At 38.3% G+C, this 25,183-nt stretch overlaps 1 protein-coding gene across 4 annotated transcripts in view; it reads right to left on the bottom strand.

The window, feature by feature from the left end:
* NTRK3 (neurotrophic receptor tyrosine kinase 3) overlaps positions 1-25,183 on the bottom strand; it is an 897,882-nt gene that overhangs the window by 248,788 nt on the left and 623,911 nt on the right. For 2 of the 4 annotated variants that reach the window (XM_040414180.1, XM_040414181.1), the window contains exon 14: positions 8,575-9,293. The exons of the other annotated variants lie outside the window; for them this stretch is intronic. In XM_040414180.1, the coding sequence (XP_040270114.1) occupies positions 9,175-9,293 (119 nt within the window). In that variant the 3' untranslated portion in view covers positions 8,575-9,174. Of the gene's footprint in view, positions 1-8,574; positions 9,294-25,183 lie in introns of those variants that run through there. 4 annotated transcript variants of the gene reach the window in all.

The raw sequence follows: 25,183 nt of genomic DNA, 5'->3' as shown, positions 1-25,183 counted from the left end.
TTTTGATACAGCATTTCAACAAGCAACTGTTATAAAAAAAAAAAAACAGAACTAAAAAATATGTTAAGATGACAACCTCAGACTATAAAAAGCTATTTGCTATTTACTGCAAAATACTATACAAATTAGTCATAGTAATAATCCCACTTGGTATTTTCATTTGAGTCACAGGCTCCAAAAGAAAAGCACATTTACTGATAATTAGAGATGAACAATCCTCAACCCTTTCATGTTTCTGATTACTTACTGTGATGCTATTTTATTCAGAATAATTCTTCCATTATCAATGAACTTTCTGCAATTCAGCATTTATGTTTCTAAACTAATAAAGTTGAAGACAAACATTTTTCAGATTATACACAAAAAAAATAAGGGGGTCATTTACTAAGCTGAAATCCACCTAAATTTGGCGTATTTTGCGCATAAATGGCGGGTAGTTGCACCACTATCTGCGATTTCGCCCCGCTCATGTCAGGTCTAAAATTGTTGGCATGGTGTGGGCCATGTTTAGCAATCCAACAAAGGCGTTAGATTCTGTCTGACTACCCATGTATAGAAATCCTGCCTCACAACTGTGAATTCTAACAGACAGACTTTACCTTATCGGGTTTCTCATATTGCCCTCCTGCCCCCTGCCCAGACCTCAGACTTGTTTCATGGATACTTTTGTACACTTCCTGCCATGAAGTTAACCTCTCTCAAGACTATGCATTTTGCCTTACCCTCAGTGGTTAGCTACCAACCACACTGAGAATATCTCAAGAGGTAGCAGCCTGGTAACTTCCCTGCAGTAAAGTCCAGATCTCTGTACAGGGGGTAAAGGGTAGATACCAAGGGACTCCCAGGATAGCAACTTTTAGGGTTAATCCAAAGCCAAACTGGTTGGTTGGTAAAGTGGGTACACAGCCACTCTCCATTACAACAACTTCTAGAGCACATTTTCTTAGAAACATACATTGTGCCATCTATATGTTACTTCTCCTGAAAATTTCAATAAATTGGATCATAATCTTAATCATACCATTCTATGTGTCAACATGGCATGTCCTTAGACAGTTTAACATTGATTGAGCAGGTTAGGAAAACACCCTATTGACACCAAGTTATCAATGTAGTCATTAATTTCTAGGAAGAATAACAGAGGAATGATATGTATCAGACCTTTAAGAAATGAAAAAAGAAATATTTACTGAATACTGTATATCTTAGGCGAGCTGACACATCTTCCTTGAAGGGGTTATGAAGCCTTTTCTAAGTGATGGCCTATCATGTCTGACCCCTCACATCCCGACAATAAGCTGTTTGGTTGTAGCTTCTTTGCTGAACGTTGGCACCAATCAGCTAGTGAAGTTCCATCTTGAGTATAGGCCATTACTTAGTAAATACTGGATAACCCCTTTAAAAAATTAGGGAATTATGAGTTTCCCTCCTACAATGCATCTTCTGTGATATATTTTTCAACTGCAGTATGCAATTTCCTGGGTACAGACAAGCTACAGTAAGTTGAAAAATTAGATTTGGCATATTTGCCGAACTTCGTCAAGAAATTTGATTTATTATGAATTACTAATTACTTTGTCATGAATCGCTTTTCATTGTATGGAGTGGGTTCAATGACAGGGAGAGGCGATTTTGCCGTTGACGTCATTTAATCCCACAGATGCCACATTCAATGCTGATTCCGGCATCTGAGACTCACATTCAGGTGCTCAGGTGTTAATCTGGGGTTAAAAATAAATAAATTATATGCACCTCATCCACTTAATCGTGAAGAAGCCATCTGCTCCCGTCATGATTGAAGAAAACCTGGCAAAGGACCTTTGGCGAGCATGATGATGTCACCATCTGATCACTCTTGCCACGCGTGGTGACGTCATCTATCACTGATGATGTCACTGCGCATGGCTAGCATGATCACATGGTGACATCTTCACGCTTTCTACAGGTCCTTTGGTGGGTTTTCTTCAATCAAGACAGGAGTGGATGGCCTCTCCATGATCAAGAGAATAAGGTGAGTATAATATTTTTACTGTATTTTCAGTCACCATTTAGGGATTCACGAAAAATCTAATTTTAATGCTTCAATTTGCTAAACACTAATCCTGAGCATTTATGTGACAGTTTTCCCATTGAAAATGAAACAATCATATTCTTAGGTAACAGTTTTACAAAAAATTCAGGTGACAATTCTTTATTTCTTTTTTTTAATTTGCTTTATGTGCTGGTGAAGCTCCCAATGGACACTACCAACCTCCATTTAACTGATGGAGGCCAAAAGTATGTCCCTTTTGATCCATCAGGCTGGTATACATCACTATACTCTATTTCATAGAGACATGCTTTTTTTATTTGTGAGCCTATGGGCAATGTATACCACTGTACAGCTAACACAGTTATATATATCATACACAACTGATGGCGGTATACTGTATGTCAGGGAATGTTCCTGATATATATATATATATCCAACATATACTGCAAATGGAGCTTGAATTGACCCTTAGGCCTCATTCATACGTCAGTGAATCATGGACTTATCCTGTTTTTCCTCTGAACAATGGAGACATTCACTACTTTGGTCTGTGTTAGGGAGAAAACATGCACATTGAAGTCAACACATCAGTGAAAACCATTTCCAAAATGCAGATTCATTTCCATGGGACTATATACCACAGTCTAAAATTTTTGATATTTTTGATATTTTTTGTTATGTATGCACATGTAAGTATCACAACATGCTCTATTGGAAGTTGCATATGAGACGATTTTCTCGAGTGCTTTTACTGCTTCTAGGTAAAGCGTAATATGGCATGCTACAAAGAACTACTGTATACAGTCCATAAATTCATTGATGTGTATTGTAAGTATTGTGAGGTGAAATGTACATAATTGTGGAAATGAGGACTTCATGAAATGAAAATGCTTACATAAGATGCAAAAGTTTTTGTTTTTAGCACCAGACAAGATAACATTTAATTTCAAAAAAATATTTTTAAAGATTGAGTTCATAATAATGACGTCTTATAAATAGGTCAGTGTTATATAAGCAACTAAATAAATGATTCTTTATCAGAAAATGGGTCTAGGATTACAAAAACATGGATTTTCTTCTCAAAAATAGCATCATTCCTGTTGATGTGTTGTCTGTTATTGTATCTCACCTTCATTGAAATGAATGGGGCTGAGCTGAAATACAATATACAACATGTGTCCAGATGTGACGCTGTTTTGAAATAAATCAGCAATGGTTTCAACACATTTAACAAAGCCATATGTCATTTTCTGTCACGGTTACTCAGAATAAAGTTTGGTACCATCAAAAATGGCAGACACATCCAAAATGGCCTTAAGTATGCAAACTTGGTCAACATAATCAATCCATTCAGATGTTAGTCCTTATGTCATTCTATAGCATATTGCTCTTATGGAACAATTCAACAGCACATAGCAGTTAAATAAAACACATGCATGTCATAGAAAATAAAGTGTTTATTAAGAAACTGTATATAATGAATATATTTCAAATACACAAGATTTGTGTAACCAGTTTCTATATTATGGCACAATATTCATTGTATTAAAATTACATTTTTTTTTCAATAGGCTGAATGTGAGGTAATAATATTAATTAAAATATCAGCCATTTTTATTCCAATTCAATTTGATAACTGGTCCAAAAAATAAAACAAAAAAATGTGAAATTGAGTTTCACTGCAGTTTATTAACATGGTACAATACATTGGTGATCGCTAAATTGTTCAATAGAATGGTTATGCTCAAATTGAAGGTCCTCCTTTGATTATATTGGCTATATAGTAAGCAACTACACTGCTCAAAAAAATAAAGGGAACACAAAAATAACACATCCTAGATCTGAATTAATTAAATATTCTTCTGAAATACTTTGTTCTTTACATAGTTGAATGTGCTGACAACAAAATCACACAAAAATAAAAAAATGGAAATCAAATTTTTCAACCCAAGGAGGTCTGGATTTGGAGTCACACTCAAAATTAAAGTGGAAAAACACACTACAGGCTGATCCAACTTTGATGTAATGTCCTTAAAACAAGTCAAAATGAGGCTTAGTAGTGTGTGTGGCCTCCACGTGCCTGTATGACCTCCCTACAACACCTGTGCATGCTCCTGATGAGGTGGCGGACGGTCTCCTGGGGGATCTTCTCCCAGACCTGGACTAAAGCTTCTGCCAACTCCTGGACAGTCTGTGGTGCAACGTGACGTTGGTGGATAGAGCGAGACATGATGTCCCAGATGTGCTCAATTGGATTCAGGTCTGGGGAACGGGCGGGCCAGTCCATAGCATCAATGCCTTTGTCTTGCAGGAACTGCTGACACACTCCAGCCACATGAGGTCTAGCATTGTCTTGCATTAGGAGGAACCCAGGGCCAACCGCACCAGCATATGGTCTCACAAGGGGTCTGAGGATCTCATCTCGGTACCTAATGGCAGTCAGGCTACCTCTGGCGAGCACATGGAGGGCTGTGCGGCCCTCCAAAGAAATGCCACCCCACACCATTACTTACCCAATGCCAAACCGATCATGCTGGAGGATGTTGCAGGCAGCAGGACGTTCTCCACGGCATCTCCTGACTCTGTCACGTCTGTCACATGTGCTCAGTGGGAACCTGCTTTCATCTGTGAAGAGCACAGGGCGCCAGTGGCGAATTTGCCAATCTTGGTGTTCTCTGGCAAATGCCAAACGTCCTGCACGGTGTTGGGCTGTAAGCACAACCCCCACCTGTGGACGTCGGGCCCTCATATCACCCTCATGGAGTCTGTTTCTGACCGTTTGAGCAGACACATGCACATTTGTGGTTTGCTGGAGGTCATTTTGCAGGGCTCTGGCAGTGCTCCTCCTGTTCCTCCTTGCACAAAGGCGGAGGTAGCCGTCCTGCTGCTGGGTTGTTGCCCTCCTACGGCCTCCTCCACGTCTCCTGATGTACTGGCCTGTCTCCTGGTAGCGCCTCCATGCTCTGGACACTACGCTGACAGACACAGCAAACCTTCTTGCCACAGCTCGCATTGATGTGCCATCCTGGATAAGTTGCACTACCTGAGCCACTTGTGTGGGTTGTAGACTCCGTCTCATGCTACCACTAGAGTGAAAGCACCGCCAGCATTCAAAAGTGACCAAAACATCATCCAGGAAGCATAGGAACTGAGAAGTGGTCTGTGGTTACCACCTGCAGAACCACTCCTTTATTGGGGGTGTCTTGCTAATTGCCTATAATTTCCACCTGTTGTCTATCCCATTTGCACAACAGCATGTGAAATTGATTGTCACTCAGTGTTGCTTCCTAAGTGTACAGTTTGATTTCACAGAAGTGTGATTGACTTGGAGTGACATTGTGTTGTTTAAGTGTTCCCTTTATTTTTTTGAGCAGTGTATATAAAAAGTACAAAATATCTTCCATTGTTTGCTTTTGGCTTTTCAGTTTTCACTTTGTGTGGTGTATAAAGAACCTGTTGCCTCATAATATCATTCAACTTGGCTATGCTGCCCTCTCTATTTCACATATCTTTAGAGGATGAGGATTATTGGTGGTACTGTACTATATAATAATAATAATAATAATAAACCAGATACGGATAGCATGTCATGAGGATATGCCGTCAATGTCCTACTGGTGGGGGCCTGACTAATGTGACATGAGCTCCTAAGTAAAGATGAGTGAAAAGATTGTAAATGAATCAAATTTGACCCAATTTCTGTATAAATTCAAGGTGGATCTCAAACTCTTGGTGATTAGATTGGGGTGAATTTTATAGAAATATAGAGATAAAGAATTAAAGAAGGATTAAAAAAATGAGAAAAAAAGATGAATCCTGGGAGATCTCAGAGTGTCATACACAAATTTTCAGGACACTTTCGATTTGAGTAGAATGAATTGGTCAACCGATTTGGCGAAATTGGACCTGATTTGATTTTTGAACGATTCCCCCATCTCTAACCCCAACCAAATTTTTACAGACATCAATAGGTGGCACATTGCTTGATCTCAGCCCTCCCTCCACTAATCAAATATTGATGGTAGATCCTAGAATCAATCCTTTTTAGACAGACTTGTGAAATCTCATACTTATTTTAAATAAAATTCCTTGAAATCCAAAACTATGTATGGCTGGAAAACATCAAACAGCTGCCTAGCTTCTGCAGACAGATCTTACAATAGCTATATGTTCTAATAATGTGTGAATACCCAGCACCCTAGGTTTACTAAGACATAAATACCTTAAACGTTTAATAACTTTGCTAAGTAAGGGCTGCTTGCTGACAGTTTTACACATAACTAACAGAAAACTAATTCTTTAACACTACACAAAGTGCAAACACCAAAAAGTGTCATGGAGATGCATTACAAATATGCTAGATTTTACAATTGCAGACTACATATAGCCAAAGATAGACAAAGATAGATCTTTATGTTAATGACCATAGCCAAATATATCAAATATATAAGCTATTTTATTGTACTGATATGTTCTCCAATAAAGCAATGATGTCATTGGGTCCCTCATAAAATTTTATTTGCTTTGTATATAGATCAGTATGCCCAATATACAGACAGAAAGCAGGAGAGCTATTTTGGAGCACATTGGTTTAGATTTACTAATCCTGTCTATCAGTGTAAATGTACACCGATTTTTTAACCGTGGCGTAACTAAACACTTTTTGTCTAACCTTATACCACCTGTTAGTTTAGTTTGTGACAACATTTTTGGCAACATTTTGGAGCAAATGTGGTGCACAGTTTAGCTCCTGTTCTGCTAAGTGAAACCCCCATGAAGGGCAAAAGAGTGTATTATACTTTTTGCCAAATTTGCTTCATAAATAGGTTTCAAACTTCTAGGTGCAATTACATAAGTAAATATGAGCCACTGTTCACTCACAGGTGAACAAAGAGAGGAATATGCATATATTTAATCACTTACACTAAGTTTTAGAAGGAAATTGAGGGCACATTACAGGTATACTCCAGGCCCTGCTTTTAAATGGGTTCATAGGATATGTAATCAAGAAAAATTCCTCTCCCACCCCATGTTTTTTAACTATATTAATACCCTCCCCCCTTATACAAAGCAAACATTTTATGGAACCCAATAACAACTGCCTTAGATTTGATATAAATTAACCACTATCTATCTTAAATATTATGACTGTCCTATAAAATATAACAAAGTGAAAATTGGCACAATTTGATATTTTAAACAGAATAACTTGATTTTTTTTATAAATATCCGCAGATTTTAAGCAGAAATTTTAAGTGTAATATGAACAAAATATTTCTCTACTATCCAATATTTCATATTATCTGGAATAATTATATTTGGGTTATATTATCATACAAAACATAGCTTCTGTCTGATGTGTAGTAATATTTCTAAGTGTACATACAAACAGACACAGTTTCAGGCACAATGGTTCAAGGGAACGCAGGCTGGGATTTTTGCACTCTTACTCTTATCGTATATGGGTAATTTCAGGTTGATGGACTTAGTGGGCCGTAAGTCTGATCCTGAATAATACTATATATATTCCAACTCACTATGACACAAGAAAGACGCAGTTTGGCAGACATTTCATGGCAACTTATGCAATTTAAAATCTATGGATATGTTGACACAAATAATATCTGCAAAGCTTTTCATATTGTTACAGGGATTGTAGATTCCAAATACTGATCAATGAAGCAGAAACAATGTATGTAGACAAAGTGCATGACAGAACAAATGAGGCATGCAGCATTAGTTTGCTGTTTAGGTCCCCTAGTTGACATGATAGCGTAAGGCCTCATGCACACAACCATATTATGACTCAAGTTGGACCCATACGATATCTACATATGTTTGTTGTTTTATATCTAGACAATGGCATGTTTTATTGGATGTCTTATTGTTAGGAATATTCTCCTATAGAAGCATTGCCTCTATGGGAGACCACCTCATAATATGGTGCCATATGGAGGTACCTCTATAATATGGTGTCATATAGAGGTACTGTATCTCCATAATAAGGTGCCATATGGAGGCACCATACAGTGGCAAATGGGATGTCTGTGGCTCCAAAGTATAGAACCACATGGATTCCATGTGCCACCATATGATACATGGCAGAGTTGTGTGCATGATGCTTTAAGATGATCTTGATAAAGGTTTATTTTGTGTAGATATACATGATAACTGTGCTATGTTCACCCTGCTCCACCATGGGCGGCTGACGAAGAAGTAATTAATGGAAACCAAATTACAGACATATGTTTGCTTAGTCTTGTAAGGAACTTTTTTTATATCATACCTCTCATCATTTTATAAATGGGCCCTTTCTCCATGTACCACGTTTTCTAATTTACCAGTTATTCCCATTTATACAGGATGAATATAGCAAAGTAAAATCCCATGTATATTTTCCTTTAAAAAAGACCAATTTAAACAAAGCAAATATTGCTTTTTGTGACTGTATAATTTTACCTCACATGTTGGCCTCCACCCCCCCACCACATCTTACCCCTAAAAAAAGAAAATAATACAAATAATAAAAATTCTGACGCACAAAAGATTTGCAAAACATTTCATTGAAAAATAATTACAATTTCTCCTGTTAAAAAAGTAATATTTAACTTCTCATTGTGTGATTTGTACAGTCACAGAAACCTATGATTCCCTTTTCTTACCAGTCTTCCTTATTTAGAGACTTCCGTGACATACAAGACCCTGCTTTATGAAATATCTTTAGGTTGCCATTTCAAAGGGTGATGACATCATTAATAAGGTGATGTGAAGTCACAGGATCACAGAAAACTCAAACACAGATTCCAAACAGGAAAAACACGACTAAAGATTTTTTTTTTTAAACAAATACAACTAGTGTTTATTATAAAGATGGCTCCTTTCGAGTCTGTCTCCTTTGTTTTATTATAAGTTGCTGCTCCTGCTGCTGTTGCTGTGGCATGTCTGGATAATTTTGAAAGCAGTAGCTACTGTAGTTAAAGCAACAATTATCTTTTGACAGAAATACGTTTCTGTCATATTAAAAGTTTACAACAGAGGACTAGTGCAGTCTTGTGAAACCATGATCCAAAAGTTCTGTGCCTCCCTTCATATTTTGAGAGAGCAGACTAAACTTGACAATATAAACAAGGAACTTTAGAGGCTTAAAAGACGTGGCGTCCTTTGCTGAAATAAACACCGACGTCGTGAACATAAATGCCTTGGTTAAGAGGTTTGGGGTGTCCGGGAAGGCTTATTGTGTTCAACATATATTCTCTGAAACCTAAAAAAAAAAAGAAAAACAAAGGCAAAATAAAGGAAGGAAAAACAAAAATAGGAAGGTAATTTAAGGAAAAATAAGCAAATAAATATTATGTAATAAATAGTATTTTGTCCAGTAGGAATAAAAGGGACAGGAAAAAGTAAATCAGATTTTCAACTGTAGTGCACATTAAGCAGTTTGCCAAAATAAGAAAGGGCCATCATTTTTATAACACTTTTGTAGTTTTGTTTAGTGTTAAGAAATAAGAGACAGACAGTAGGGCAATGATTGCAAAAATGCAAAAAAAGCAAGCAAAAATAAAAGTATCCACATGACATATGTGCTAGAGCAGCTCATATAATATACAGTTGCAAGAAAAAGTATGTGAACCCTTTGGAATGATATGGATTTCTGCACAAATTAGTCATAAAATGTGATCTTATCTTCATCTAAGTCACAACAATAGACAATCACAGTCTGCTTAAACTAATAACACACAAAGAATTAAATGTTACCATGTTTTTATTGAACACACCATGTAAACATTCACAGTTCAGGTGGAAAAAGTATGTGAACCCCTAGACTAATGACATCTCCAAGAGCTAATTGGATTGAGGTGTCAGCCAACTGGAGTCCTATCAATGAGATGAGATTGGAGGTGTTGGTTACAGCTGCCCTGCCCTATAAAAAACACACACCAGTTCTGGGTTTGCTTTTCACAAGAAGCATTGCCTGATGTGAATGATGCCTCGCACAAAAGAGCTCTCAGAAGACCTATGATTAAGAATTGTTGACGTGCATAAAGCTGGAAAGGGTTATAAAAGTATCTCCAAAAGCCTTGCTGTTCATCAGTCCAAGGTAAGACAAATTGTTTATAAATGGAGAAAGTTCAGCACTGCTGCTACTCTCCCTAGGAGTGGCCGTCCTGTAAAGATGACTGCAAGAGCACAGCGCAGACTGCTCAATGAGGTGAAGAAGAATCCCAGAGTGTCAGCTAAAGACTTACAAAAGTCTCTGGCATACGCTAATATCCCCGTTAGCGAATCTACGATATGTAAAACACTAAACAAGAATGAATTTCATGGGAGGATACCACAGAGGAAGCCACTGATGTCCAAAAAAAACATTGCTGCATGTTTACAGTTTGCACAAGAGCACCTGGATGTTCCATAGCAGTAATAGCAAAATATTCTGTGGACAGATGAAACCAAAGTTGAGTTGTTTGGAAGAAACACACAACACTATGTGTGGAGAAAAAGAGGTACAGCACACCAACATCAAAACCTCATCCTAACTGTGAAGTATGGTGGTGGGGGCATCATGGTTTGGGGCTGCTTTGCTGCGTCAGGGCCTGGACGGATTGCTATCATCGAAGGAAAAATGAATTCCCAAGCTTATCAAGACATTTTGCAGGAGAACTTAAGGCCATCTGTCCACCAGTTGAAGCTCAACAGAAGATGGGTGTTGCAACAGGACAACGACCCAAAGCATAGAAGTAAATAAACAACAGAATGGTTTAAACAGAAGAAAATACGCCTTCTGGAGTGGCCCAGTCAGAGTCCTGACCTCAACCCGATTGAGATGCTGTGGCATGGCCTCAAGAAAGCGATTCACACCAGATATCCCAAGAATATCACTGAACTGAAACAGTTCTGTAAAGAGGAATGGTCAAGAATTACTTCTGAGCGTTGTGCACGTCTGATCTGCAACTACAGGAAACGTTTAGTTGAAGTTATTGCTGCCAAAGGAGGTTCAACCAGTTATTAAATCCAAGCGTTCACATACTTTTTCCACCTGCACTGTGAATGTTTACATGGTGTGTGCAATAAAAACATGGTAGCATTTAATTATTTGTGTGTTATTAGTTTAAGCAGACTGTGATTGTCTATTGTTGTGACTTAGATGAAGATCAGATCACATTTTAGGACCAATTTGTGCAGAAATCCATATCATTACAAAGGGTTCACATACTTTTTCTTGCAACTGTAATTGCACTTTTGAAACATATTCCTACAGAATATATAAAAGAAAACACTCCACATATAAACCTTTATTCACTTTTTTTTTAAAAGATAGTAGAAAGAGAATATATGAAATAAACAGAACAATTTAGCATCTGTTTAAAAAATGGTGCTTGAGCTACTTAAGGGCAAAAGTTGCAAAATAACTAAAAATAATTAAAATGAATTGCAGATATGATGCAACAATTACATTGACGATAAGAATGATGATGACGATGAGGATGTAGAGGATGGTAGTAATTATTAATATTATTATTTTTTGCTACAGAAATATAAATAAAAATTCAGTTATGATATGAAATAATTATGGCATTTTGTGCTCATAATTTCCCGATCACAGGCTCCCTCACATTTTTGTGCTATTTTTATTTTTGGCTTGTAAAAACACCATAAATGCCATGCCTTTTCAAGCCTTTCAAGTGGTGTTTTTTTTTTATTGCCAAATGTTTGAGAAGGGTTTGTTTATTTTTATCTCCTATAAAGAAAATGGTGAAGAAAAATAGTACAAACAACACCCTAGTGTGTTTTTTTTGTATGCTGCAAAGACAAAAATGTATGATTCTCAAGTGATTTTCAATATCAAGTTGGACTTGCTTCACTCAGGATCCAGGCACAGAGGAGCAATAAGATGGTGAGCTGATACACCCTCTGTTGTGTTTGTTACACACTAGTGGTGTGATTTAGATTTTCCTGGTGGCATATAGCTAACTTCTGACTGCACTGTTTCCTTAAAAAAAACAAAAAACATTATGTTCCAGATTTGCAGACTTGAATGCTCCTTCACTGAGACTCATATACTGAAGAAGGTCAGAGATTGCCCGAAACATTCTGACACAATGTGATTAACTTATCTGGACCTGATAAAATTCTGTGCATGAAAAAAAATCATCCTTTGATATATAATATAAAGAATATGCTGGTATTTCACTTCTCCAGTTTGTATAGAGTGGCAGAGGAGCATCCTACTAATATATTAACACTATATGGGCATTACAGGAACAGTGAGGTGACAGTGCTGAGCTATTTTGTACGATGATCTGACAGAGTAGAGCGAGTAGTTTATATACTGTACAACAGTCTGCAGGAAAATCTACAAGGCAAATCACCAAATTATGTGAATTATGGTGCTGATTTGGTTAAGATTTGCGTTGTGAATTTTCTGGTGTATTATGCAAAAATTAGGAAAAAAATCTGTTTTTGAAACTCACAGTTGCGAAGTTTAACATAGAAACAGGGAAGCTTGACGGCAGAAAAAAGACCATAAGGTCAATCTAGTCGGCCATTATATTATTACTTATCTTAGTGAAGACACATCTGCTGTTAGGTTGTTCCAAGTCTCAACTACTCTTTTGGTGTACAAGTATTTTCTGACATTGGTTCTGATCTTTCCCCCAACTAATTTTAGATTGTGCCCCCTTGTTGTTATGTTGATTTTCTTTTTATTAAAAACTCTTCCCTCCTGAACCTTATTTATGCCTTTAACATAATTAAAGGTTTTGATCATGTACCCACTTTATCTTCTTTCCTCAAGTTTGTGGTGAATCTTTGGTTGATCCATAGCAAAATCAACAATATTCTATTGTTTAAGGATTTTATTGCAGATTTTGAATTCCCTATTGAAATCAATAAAAAAAATCCCCAACAAGTATTAAAACAGCATGCCATTGATCTAAACCTCTGAACTACAGGTCAATTTCTGTCGAAAATTTCCATTGTATGTGAACAGGATTTTGCTAAATTTTAATCACTCGCCTGCCTTTTTAAAAACATAACATTTCTATCCTGTGTGCATTTATCCTGAGGCCTCTTGCACACAAACATTTTTTTTCCGTTTCCGTTCCATTTTTTTTTTGCATTCCATATACGGCCCGTATACAGAACCATTCATCTCAATAGATCCGCAAAAAAAAAAAAAGGTACTCCGTATGCCTTCCATTTCCGTATTTCTGTTTTTCATTTCAAAGATAGAACATGTCCTATTATTGTCCGCATAACAGACAAGGATAGTACTGTTCTATATGGGGCCAGCTGTTCCGTTCCGCAAAAAACGGAATGCACACGGACGTCATCCGTATTTTTTACGGATCCTTTTTTTGCGGGCCGCAAAATATTGAAAAAGCCATATGGCCGTGTGCAAGAGGCCTTAAACAGATATTCCTCTGGCATATAATTACAATGGGCACAAGCAGCAGGACTCCCTGGTCTCAGATCTGAAATATAAATGAAATCCATCAGAGAATTAGCTAGGTTTTCCTTAACCCAAAAAGAAGATTCAGTTTACATACTCTGGACCAGGCAAAAAGGACTTTTGTAACCCTCCTATGCCCCTGCTGCCCCCTCCTCCTTTCCCCCTTTCACTTATCAATCCATAACAGCGGCCTCTAATTATTTTCTTGATTCTATCAAAGCGTCACACATCGCATTAAACATGGTCAAAGGTTAAACACACACACATGTGTTAAGTATTAATGGTGTCCTCAATGCTACGAAATAAAGGCAGCTACTTATCCATCATCCAGCCTACATCCATGCAAGTGTACATGGAAGAACTGATGCTGTTTTGAAGGCAAAGGGTGGTCACACAAAATATAGATTTGATTTAGATTTGTTTTTCATTCACTTTGTATTTTGTTGTTAAAAACCTATTAACACTTTTATTTTTGAAAGCATTATTACTTTGCAGCATTTTCCCACACCTGACTTAAACCTTTGCACAGTACAGCATATAAAAGAAGCCCATACAAAGCATACACTCAGCGTTTGAAGATGGGAAAGATACCACACAGAGGTAAATACAGTAGAACTTTTCTGTTCTTTCTGGTTGGGCAGAACACTCAGTGTACTGGAGCACTCATGCCTGATCATAATTCTGGTGAAGGCTACTGTGCCATGAGAATTTGCTTTCCCCTGGGGCCGTATATCAGGCACACGGGGCAGTCATTGGACCTTCCCAATGCCAGATTTCCCTTTTTTCTCTATAAGTACAACTGTGGAAGTTAAACTAATTGAATTCTTGAAAGGACATGTGTAAGTTATTCACAAATACAGCCACTCGATCTGCTAGCTCACTTCAATTTTCCTTCTATTCTTCTCACAATTTCTTTGCTATGTGCCTAATCCTATTTTTTTCTTGTATTTTGATGTGAAGATTGAAGAAGCAGCTTAAAGCTGTGTGAAATGGCTGCACGAAGAAAGTTCTGTATAGGAATAGTAATTAAACTGACTGAATGTTCTGAACATCACTAGGGAGGTGGCAAAGTGGAATCTGAATTTCAATTGTAAACTTCCCACACATACCATCATTGAACTGCAGGGATGTTCTACCCACCCTGAACCAAGGGGAACAGAGAGCACTAGATGAATGAATAACAACAACATGGCTGTATACAATCTTCCTTAAAAGTTTCAGTCCCCAAGAGTGTCTTACATTGATTCTTACAAAGACCTGAGCATACAGTTCCTTTTCATGTGAAATACAAAAACAAAAATTTTAGTTGTAAGATCAAAATAGGTCAGAGCAGCTTAATATTTTGAAGCCTACCTACCAAATAACTGGTTTCTTAAAAGGTAAAAATAATTTTTGAACCACTTTATGATAGGAAATACCAGAACTATAGATAAAATTCTGATTATTAGCTAATATGTCCTAAAGGTACTCTTACATAGTCATGATTTGGTCTGTATTTTTTCATAGTATTTATAAACCAAAAGCAGAAGTGGAACCTACTGAGAAAACTATAATATAATTATTTGTGCTTTTTCTTTTTCTTTTTGTGGACTCAGTCCTGGCTTTGGATTACAAATGCTGATGTAAAATTCTAACCAAAATACATTTGAAAGTGGCCTTAGGCTTGGTTCACATCTGTGCTAAGGTAAACCGGTAGAAAGTTCCGACAGAGGAATAGACTACCACAGTTACCATATCCAGCATAGCCAATAATGCTGGGCCCTGCCGGATCCCCTTTAACTATAATGGGATCTGACGGGATCTGGAGGCACAAGCCAGCATTACGTTGGAGAGGTGCCAAATTCTCAATAGAACCTATTGTAGTCAATGGGGATCCCGTGTGCCCAGTGTTAACCGACTATGCCAAATACGATAATTCTGGTAGTCTGTTCCAAAACAGACTACCATTTACCACAGCAGAGCTTATGTGACCGTAGTCTTACATGAATACTGTATTCACCTGAGGACTCAATGTCAGCGTGTGGATTATCTACTTACCATGGGGCAAAATTTTGAAAAAGTCGATTCGACAGCTTTGCCTAAGTTCAAAAAGAAATTTTCTCTCATTATGAATTAATGCCTTAGGGTATGGCCCCACAGAGTGGCCTTGCTGCGGAAGGAGTAAGGTCAAGCTGCAGTGAAGAACTGCACGGCCAATTAGCCCCTAGCTGCCTTTCATTTAATAATGAATACTGCAATATATAGTCAGTCTTCATTGCTAATGGCCACACGGCACCTTTAATCAGGAGCTATACCCATTTCTCCATCCCCAGTGGTCTCCTGCCCTACCCTCCTTCTTCCATATGCTTTTCCTCCTTTTCCACATCATCAATTTCAATGAGAATATGTCTCAGGAACATCCAGCTCCACCACTCTCTGAATTTTGTGGATTTTTATAGGACATGGAGACTTTGAAAGATGATTTGTAAAAAGTAAAGCCAGCAAAAGATGATGATGGTCATAATTAAGACCTGGCCCCTCTAAGGGGTGCAGACTGGATGGTATTGGTTAGTAAACTGGCACAGGAATAATAAAGGCTTCTATCTTATTAGTATTGAATTACATATCTTATGTCTGATGTAGGAATAAGTAAATTTAGGAATAAATAAGTAAAACTGACACAGAATAAGTCTCCCTGCACTCTCCCTCTCCAATAATCTTCTATTAATCATGTTTAGCAACACTGTCCCTAGTGCATAAGAGCTTGCCACATCTTAACTCACAGGACAATTTCAGAAACCACACGGAATGAGGATTTTATAGGGCTGTGACATCACAGCGGATGGCTACCTGCGGATTGGCTGGCTGCACAGCATTATGAGTGTCTTGCATTCCGAGCTTCTCTCCTTTACACTTAGTTTTATACTGATTCGTTACCACAAAACTTGATAAAATGTGGATTAATTGTGATTTAAAGTTTTCCTAAACTTCGTATCAAATTCCACTTCAAATGCATTGCTTTGCTCAATGCTAGTCATAATCAAATAATTATTTTTGTAACAAAAACATTTTACCATTATAATACAAAATACTAACTGTGAAATTCTAGGTAGAAAGGTGGAAGTTCATTTTTAGGAGCAAATATATACAGTTGCAAGAAAAAGTATGTGAACCCTTTGGAATTATATGGATTTCTGCACAAATTGGTCATAAAATGTGATCTGATCTTCATCTAAGTCACAACAATAGACAATCACAGTCTGCTTAAACTAATAACCCCCCCACAAATTAAATGTTACCTTTTTTTTTTTAACACACCATGTAAACATTCACAGTGCAGGTGGAAAAAGTATGTGAACCCTTGGATTTAATAACTGGTTGAACCTCCTTTGGCAGCAATAACTTCAACCAAACATTTCCTGTAGTTGCAGATGAGAAGTGCACAATGTTCAGGAGTAATTCCTGACCATTCCTCTTTACAGAACTGTTTCAGTTCGGCAATACTCTTGTGATGTCTGGTGTGAATCGCTTTCTTGAGGTCATGCCACAGCATCTCAATCGGGTTGAGGTCAGGACTCCAACTGGACCACTCCAGAAGGCGTATTTTCTTCTGTTTTAGCCATTCTGCTGTTTATTTACTTCTATGCTTTGGGTCGTTGCCTTGTTGCAACACCCATCTTCTGTTGAGCTTCAGCTGGTAGACAGATGGCCTTAAGTTCTCCTGCAAAATGTCTTGATAAACTTGGGAAATCATTTTTCCTTTGATGATAGCAATCCGTCCAGGCCCTGATGCAGCGAAGCAGCCCCAAACCATGATGCCCCCACCACCATACTTCACAGTTGGGATAAGGTTTTGATGTTGGTGTGCTGTGCCACTTTTTCTCCACACATAGTGTTGTGTGTTTCTTCCAAACAACTCAACTTTGGTTTCATCTGCCCACAGAATATTTTGCCATTACTGCTATGGAACATCCAGGTGCTCTTGTGCAAACTGTAAACATGCAGCAATGGTTTTTTTGGACAGCAGGGGCTTCCTCTGTGGTATTCTCCCATGAAATCCATTCTTGTTTAGTGTTTTACGTATCGTAGATTCGCTAACAGGGATGTTAGCATATACCAGAAACTTTTGTAAGTCTTTAGCTGACACTCTAGGATTCTTCTTCACCTCATTAAACAGTCTGCGCTGTGCTCTTGCAGTCATCTTTACAGGACGGCCACTCCTAGGGAGAGTAGCAGCAGTGCTGAACTTTCTCCATTTATAGACAAAATTATCTTACCATGGACTGATGAACCTCAAGGCTTTTGGAGATACTTTTATAACCCTTTCCAGCTTTATGCAAGTCAACAATTCTTAATCGTAGGTCTTCTGAGAGCTCTTTTGTGTGAGGCATCATTCACATCAGGCAATGCTTCTTGTGAAAAGCAAACCCTGAACTGGTGTGTGTTTTTTATAGGGCAGGGCAGCTGTAACCAACACCTCCAATCTCATCTCATTGATTGTACTCCAGTTCGCTGACACCTTACTCCAATTAGCTTTTGGATATGTCATTAGTCTAGGGGTTCACATACTTTTTCCACCTGCACTGTGATTGTTTGCATGGTGTGTTCAATAAAAACATGGTAACATTTAATTCTTTGTGTGTTATTAGTTTAAGCAGACTGTGATTGTCTATTGTTGTGACTTAGATGAAGATCAGATCACATTTTAGGACCAATTTGTGCAGAAATCCATATCATTCCAAAAGGTTCACATACTTTTTTTCTTGCAACTGTATGAGTTTCTCCACTGCATAGCAAATGGTTAAAGGGATTTTCTAGGATTTATGTGGTAAGTGTGGACCTAGTAACTAAATATATACAGTACAGACCAAAAGTTTGGACACACCTTCTCATTCAAAGAGTTTTCTTTATTTTTATGACTATGAAAATTGTAGATTCACACTGAAGGCTGAAATCTTATAGATTTTTTTTGACTGGGTGACTAAAATAATAGACGGTGGAGGTGCAGTAGACATCGCATATCTAGATTTTAGTAAGGCTTTTGACACTGTCCCACATAGAAGACTTATCAATAAACTGCAGTCATTGAGCATGGACTCCCATATTGTTGAGTGGATTAGGCAGTGGCTGAGTGACAGACAACAGAGGGTTGTCGTCAATGGAGAACATTCAAAACAAGGTCATGTTACCAGTGGGGTTCCACAGGGATCTGTACTGGGACCAATTTTGTTTAATAACTTCATAAGTGATATTGCAAAAGGCCTCGATGGTAAGGTTTGTCTTTTTGCTGATGACACAAAGATATGTAACAGGGTTGATGTTCTTGGAGGGAAACGCCAAATGGAAAAGGATTTAGGAAAACTAGAAGAATGGTCAGAACTCTGGCAACTGAAATTTAATGTGGATAAGTGCAAGATAATGCACCTGGGGCGTAAAAACCCAAGGGCAGAATATAGAATATTTGACACAGTCCTGACCTCAGTATCTGAGGAAAGGGATTTAGGAGTAATTATTTCAGAAGACTTAAAGGTGGGAAGACAATGTAATAGAGCAGCACGAAATGCCAGCAGAATGCTTGTATGTATAGGGAGAGGTATAAGCAGTAGAAAGAGTGAAGTGCTTATGCAGCTGTACAGAACACTGGTGAGACCTCACTTGGAGTATTGTGCGCAGTACTGGTAGCCATATCTCCAGAAGGATATAGATACTATAGAGAGAGTTCAGAGAAGAGCTACTAAACTAGTACATGGATTGCAGGATAAAACTTACCAGGAAAGGTTAAAGGACCTTAATATGTATAGCTTGGAAGAAAGAAGAGACAGAGGGGATATGATAGAAACTTTTAAATACATAAAGGGAATCAACTCGGTAAAGGAGGAGAGCATATTTAAAAGAAGAAAAACTACCACAAAAGGACACAGTTTTAAATGAGAGGGGCATAGGTTTAAAAGTAATATAAGGAAGTATTACTTTACTGAGAGAGTAGTGGATGCATGGAATAGCCTTCCTGCAGAAGTGGTAGCTGCAAATACAGTGAAGGAGTTTAAGCATGCATGGGATAGGCATAAGGCTATCCTTCATATAAGATAGGGCCAGGGACTATTAATAGGATTCAGATATATTGGGCAGACTAGATGGGCCAAATGGTTCTTATCTGCCGACACATTCTATGTTTCTATGTAAGGCATCAAAACTATGAATTAACACATGTGGAATTATATACATAACAAACAAGTGTGAAACAACTGAAAATATGTCATATTCTAGGTTCTTCAAAGTAGCCACCTTTTGCTTTGATTACTGCTTTGCACGCTCTTGGCATTCTCTTGATGAGCTTCAAGAGGTAGTCCCCTGAAATGGTTTTCACTTCACAGGTTTAATAAGTGGGATTTCTTGCCTTATAAATGGGGTTGGGACCATCAGTGGCGTTGAGGAGAAGTCAGGTGGATACACAGCTGATAGTCCTACTGAATAGACTGTTAGAATTTGTATTATGGCAAGAAAAAAGAAGCTAAGTAAATAAAAACGAGTGGCCATCATTAATTTAAGAAATGAAGGTCAGTCAGTCAGTTGAAAAATTGGGAAAACTTTGAAAGTAAGGGCTATTTGACCATGAAGGAGAGTGATGGGGTGCTGCGCCAGATTAACTGGCCTCCACAGTCACCGGACCTGAACCCAATCGAGATGGTTTGGGGTGAGCTGGACCACAGAGTGAAGGCAAAAGGGCCAACAAGTGCTAAGCATCTCTGGGAACTCCTTCAAGACTGTTGGAAGACCAATTCAGGGACTACCTCTTGAAGCTCATCAAGAGAATGCCAAGAGTGTGCAAAGCAGTAATCAAAGCAAAAGGTGGCTACTTTGAAGAACTTAGAATATGACATATTTTCAGTTGTTTCACACTTGTTTGTTATGTATATAATTCCACATGTGTTAATTCATAGTTTTGATTCCTTCATAGTCATGAAAATAAAGAAAACTCTTTGAATGAGAAGGTGTGTCCAAACTTTTGGTCTGTACTATATATATATATATATATATATATATATATTTTTATATATATATATATATATATATATATATATATATACCCTTAATATACTTAAGTTGGGAAATGGAGTAGAATTGAAAGGTCTAAGGCAGCATTGGGATATTATGAAACACGTCCCCAGCTAAAGACAAAAGTCTTTATTATGATATTATTATGCAAAATTCCTATTTATGTACACCCCTAATTATTTCTACGGCCCAATTCTGAGTATCCGCACATTAGGGTCCATATTCTAGCTACACTGCCCAGACCTCTCATACAAAACAAAAAATAGTATTTTAATTTAAAGTCTATTATACAAGAAAATGGACTATTTCTGCCCTTATAAAGTACATGTGGATGGGTAACAAACAGACTTAAACTGGGCTGTGATTGCCCTTACTTTTTGCATATGCCAGGTGCCTTTTTGGGGGATTTCTATCCCCGAATGCAACTTACCTGTCTTCTCCAGTATCTCTGTTACTTGTATAGTCTTGGGATCCTTCGAGTTATGCTTTCTGCCAGCTGATCCCGTCTCTGACTGGTCCTGACACTCTGCTGCTGATACTCTGCATCAAGACCAAAAGGCTGTAACTTCTCTCATAGCACCAGTTCTCCACTCTGGCTACTCTGGCACCTCGACTTTGCCTCAGACTGAGCTATACACCTGGTCTCTGAACACATGTACACACCCTGGAGAAGAATACCCTTCCACTTTCTGTTCCAGCTAGATCTCCTTCACTGGCCATCTTGGCCAAGGATCTGGTACCCTCTGCTGGAGTTGGGTATCACAGCAGTGTCTTTGTGTGTTACTCCCTATTTGTCATTATAAAAATGAACTATCCATCAAAAACTAGCTTATTTTTGCAGAATGGCCACTTTTTTACATTGGTTTTTCTGCATTTTAATCTGCACAATTTATAGATATTTACTTTATGTAATGTATTAAAGATTAGGAAAAACAATATAAGATTTGTTAGAACATTGTAGAATTTGTCAGAGATTTTCTTCAGCAGTCGCTTTAATATTCCCCCAACCCTAGTAGATGATGATAAGTGCTGAGCATTAAATTGAAAGTGTTTACAAAAGTAAGGACTTTGATAACACAGCGAAAAATGAATGTGAAAGGAAGAGAAAATGGTTTCTTGTGGCGAAGTGCCCAAGTACTGTGTTAGCACTCTTCACTTTTCTGCAGCTCATCACTAAAAAATGGAAAAGAAGAAACCTGATTATATTTTTAAATCTTTTGTTCCCTACTTGTGCTAATTAAATTTTTGTTTTTCTAATTAATTTATGTAAAATTAAAACAAGAATCTTACCATTCCAACTGTGAGATGATATACAAGAGGGAAATCCTTAGAAAGTCTGATTAGCACTTTTGTGGATGATAGTAGTTAATTGTTACTAATTAATAGTCATTCTATCTTATTTCTGATGCTTACCCAATTATTTCTGCTGCATTACAGAAGATTCTAATTGCAAAGTGAATAAACTGGAAGAAAGGAATAGTTTAATGTAACAATGAACATATGAAAGATTACAATTAACCTTTAATATACTCATTGATAGAAATTTGAAGATCCTAATCTTAGAAACTTCTATGGTTTATGGTGCAATCAGCCTTTGCACGGCTGCAAGTCGCCTATGTCAAGCTGCAACATTTTCTGGAATGTGCTACCCCAATTAGGTTGACTGCCAACAACCTCAGTTTTAGGAGTTCCCTAAAAACACATATTTTAGGATTGCCTATCACTATCCCTAATCAAACTCCTCTCTGTCCCCTTCAACATTATTCCTAAGCTCCTGATCCCCTCATATAACAGTATCAACCACACCCCATACACTCAAAAGTACTATATATACTTTCTAGTGACCGGCTCATGCAGTTTTATATGTTCTTGCATATTTATTTAAGATGTCTGGACCACTGTACAAAACAAGCACTATTACCTTTTGCATCACCCCTACTTCCACATGGTAGTAGGTGCCCTCACTCCTCTTATTTGAAATGTTAATTAGTTAGATTTTGTTAGTATTTGTAAAGCGCTGCAGAATATGTTGGTGCTATATAAATAAAGATTATTATTATGCTATTAACTTGAATAGGGACATGGACATGGAGTGCATGGACAAGGTTGTTGTGGCTGAAATGGGATATCAACAGTTGGACATGTACAGATCACATATTTCTTGAACATCCTGGTAATATAACATCAGTAATGATAAAAATAGAAGCTCATGATTTTTTAATGGCCATTAAAACAACCTCTCTGATCACTCAGAAATTCTTTGCATTACTAGATAGTAATTTTAGAGCACCCTAACTAGTTCCTTTGGGAATAAGAAAGTGAACGGTTATAGACATGTCCTCTGAGTCATGTGAGATTCACTTAAAAGTTTGTTCAATATACTGTGTATATACATTTTTTCCTCGCCTCTGCAGGTTGGAAAAGCATGACATTGCATGTTTTGCATTCTTTTTTCCTAGCATATACAGATGTAGCAAGCACCAGATCAGTGGGTTAACGTGTTATCCCGATAGTGTAACTTGATACCAAGATTTGAACATTGTTAAATAGGTTTACTTAGATAATATGTATTAATAAGTCCATCAAGTTAAACCAAGGGATAGGTGGGGACATGAATCAATTGAGACTCAGATTTCTACACATATTCATAAGCATTAATGTCATTTACTTTTAATAATTCATCTAAACCCCTTTTAAAACTGTCCACTGTTCCTGCTGTAACCAGAAGTCTATTCCACAGATTAACAGTTCTTACAGTAAAGAAGCTTTGACTCTTCTGGAGACTGAATTTTTTCTTCTCCAGTCAGAGGCAGTGCCCCCTTGTCTTTTGAAGGCATTTTACACAAAACTGTTTGTCACCATATTTTTTGTATGGCCCATTTATATATTTGTACAGGTTAATTATGCCCCCCCCCTTACACGTCTCTTCTCAAGACTAAATACATTTAATGATTTTAATATTTCCTCATAACTAGGGTTGAGCGAACTCTAACTGTAAAGTTTGGGTTCGTACCGAACTTTACGTATTCGGCACCCGAACCCGAACATTTCAGTAAAAGTTCGGGTTCGGTGTTCGGGTAATATTAATATACCATCGGATCAGATTTTTCTCCAATCCGATGGTATATTTTAACTTGAAGTGTCCCCATCACCATGGGAACGCCTCTATGTTAGAATATACCATTGGATTTGAGTTAGATCGTGAAAACTCTGATCCGACAGTATATTCAAACACAGAGGCGTTCCCATAGTGATGGGGAAGCTTCAAGTTAGAATATACTGAGAACTGTGGACATAACGGCCCCCTGCTGCCTGGCAGCACCTGATCTCTTACAAGGGGCTGTGATCCGAACCTGAGGGGTTAATTGTGCGGATCACAGCCCCCTGTTAGAGGTCGGGTGCCGCAATCATTCATGGGCAGTGTGCCATAACCCCCTCTCACCAGTATTATAATCATTGGTCGCCAGTACGGAACCCCCCCCCCCGTATTAAACATTATTGCTGGCAGTGCGCTGACAATCCCTTCCCCCCGTATTAATCATTGCTGGCAGTGCGCCCTCAATCCCCCCTCCCTCTCCAGTATTAATCATTGCTGGCAGTGCACCCCCCCCATCATTGGTGGCAGCGGCAGTTCCGATCGGAGTCCCAGAAGTGTAATGCTGGGGCTCCAATAGGTTACCATGGCAACCAGGACTTCACGACTACCATGGCAACCAGGACTAACTGACCATGGCAGACAGGACTTCAATAGCGTCCTGGTTGCCATGGTAACCGATCAGAGCCCCAGCATTACACTGCTGGGACTCCGATCGGAACTGCCACTGCCACCAATGATGGGGGGGCGCACTGCCAGCAATGATTAATACTGGGGTGGGAGGGGGGGTTGAGGGCGCACTGCCAGCAATGATTAATACTGGGGAGGGAGGGGGATTGAGGGCGCACTGCCAGCAATGATTAATACTGGTGAGGGGTTAGGGCGCAATGCCCATGAATGATTTTAATAGTGGGGGGGGTGCACTGCTGCCTGTCGGCACCCGACCTCTGACAGGGTGCTGTGATCTGCACAATTAACCCCTGCAGCACCTGAGGGGTTAATTGTGTGGATCACAGTGCCCTGTCAGAGGTCAGGTGCCGCCAGGCAGCAGGGGGCCAGTATGTATGCGCCTGTTGGTATACTCTAACTTCAAGTGTCCCCATCACCATGGGAACGCCTCTGTGTTAGAATATACTATCAGATTTGAGTTTTCACGATCTAACTCAGATCCGATAGTATATTATAACCACCAGGCGCTCCCATGATGACGGGGACGCTTGTGGGGAGGAGTATGCCAAAGGGGTTTAACTGTACTGTTTGGAGGGGAAAAAAAGACGAATATTCTAAAAAATGTCAAAACGAATATATTCGCTATAGTGCTATATATTCGTTATTTAGAATATTCGTCTTTTTTCAACATCTAAAGTCATGATTCCTCCCTGCTTCTTGCTTGTGGGCCAATGACTCATTGACCACAAGCATTTTAAGCAGGGAGGAATCATTTGTTCAGATGTAAAAAATGACAAATATTCAATATAACGAATATATAGCAGTATATTCGTAATATTAGCGAATTATTGAAGTTGCAATATTCGCGATTAATATTCGCTATTCGAATATTCGCGCTTAACAC

The sequence above is a fragment of the Bufo bufo genome, chromosome 1 (genome assembly GCF_905171765.1).
Source record: "Bufo bufo chromosome 1, aBufBuf1.1, whole genome shotgun sequence".
Lineage (NCBI taxonomy): Eukaryota > Metazoa > Chordata > Amphibia > Anura > Bufonidae > Bufo > Bufo bufo.
The sequence above is the reverse complement of the archived record's forward strand: the minus strand, read 5'-3'. Positions and strand labels throughout refer to the sequence as shown.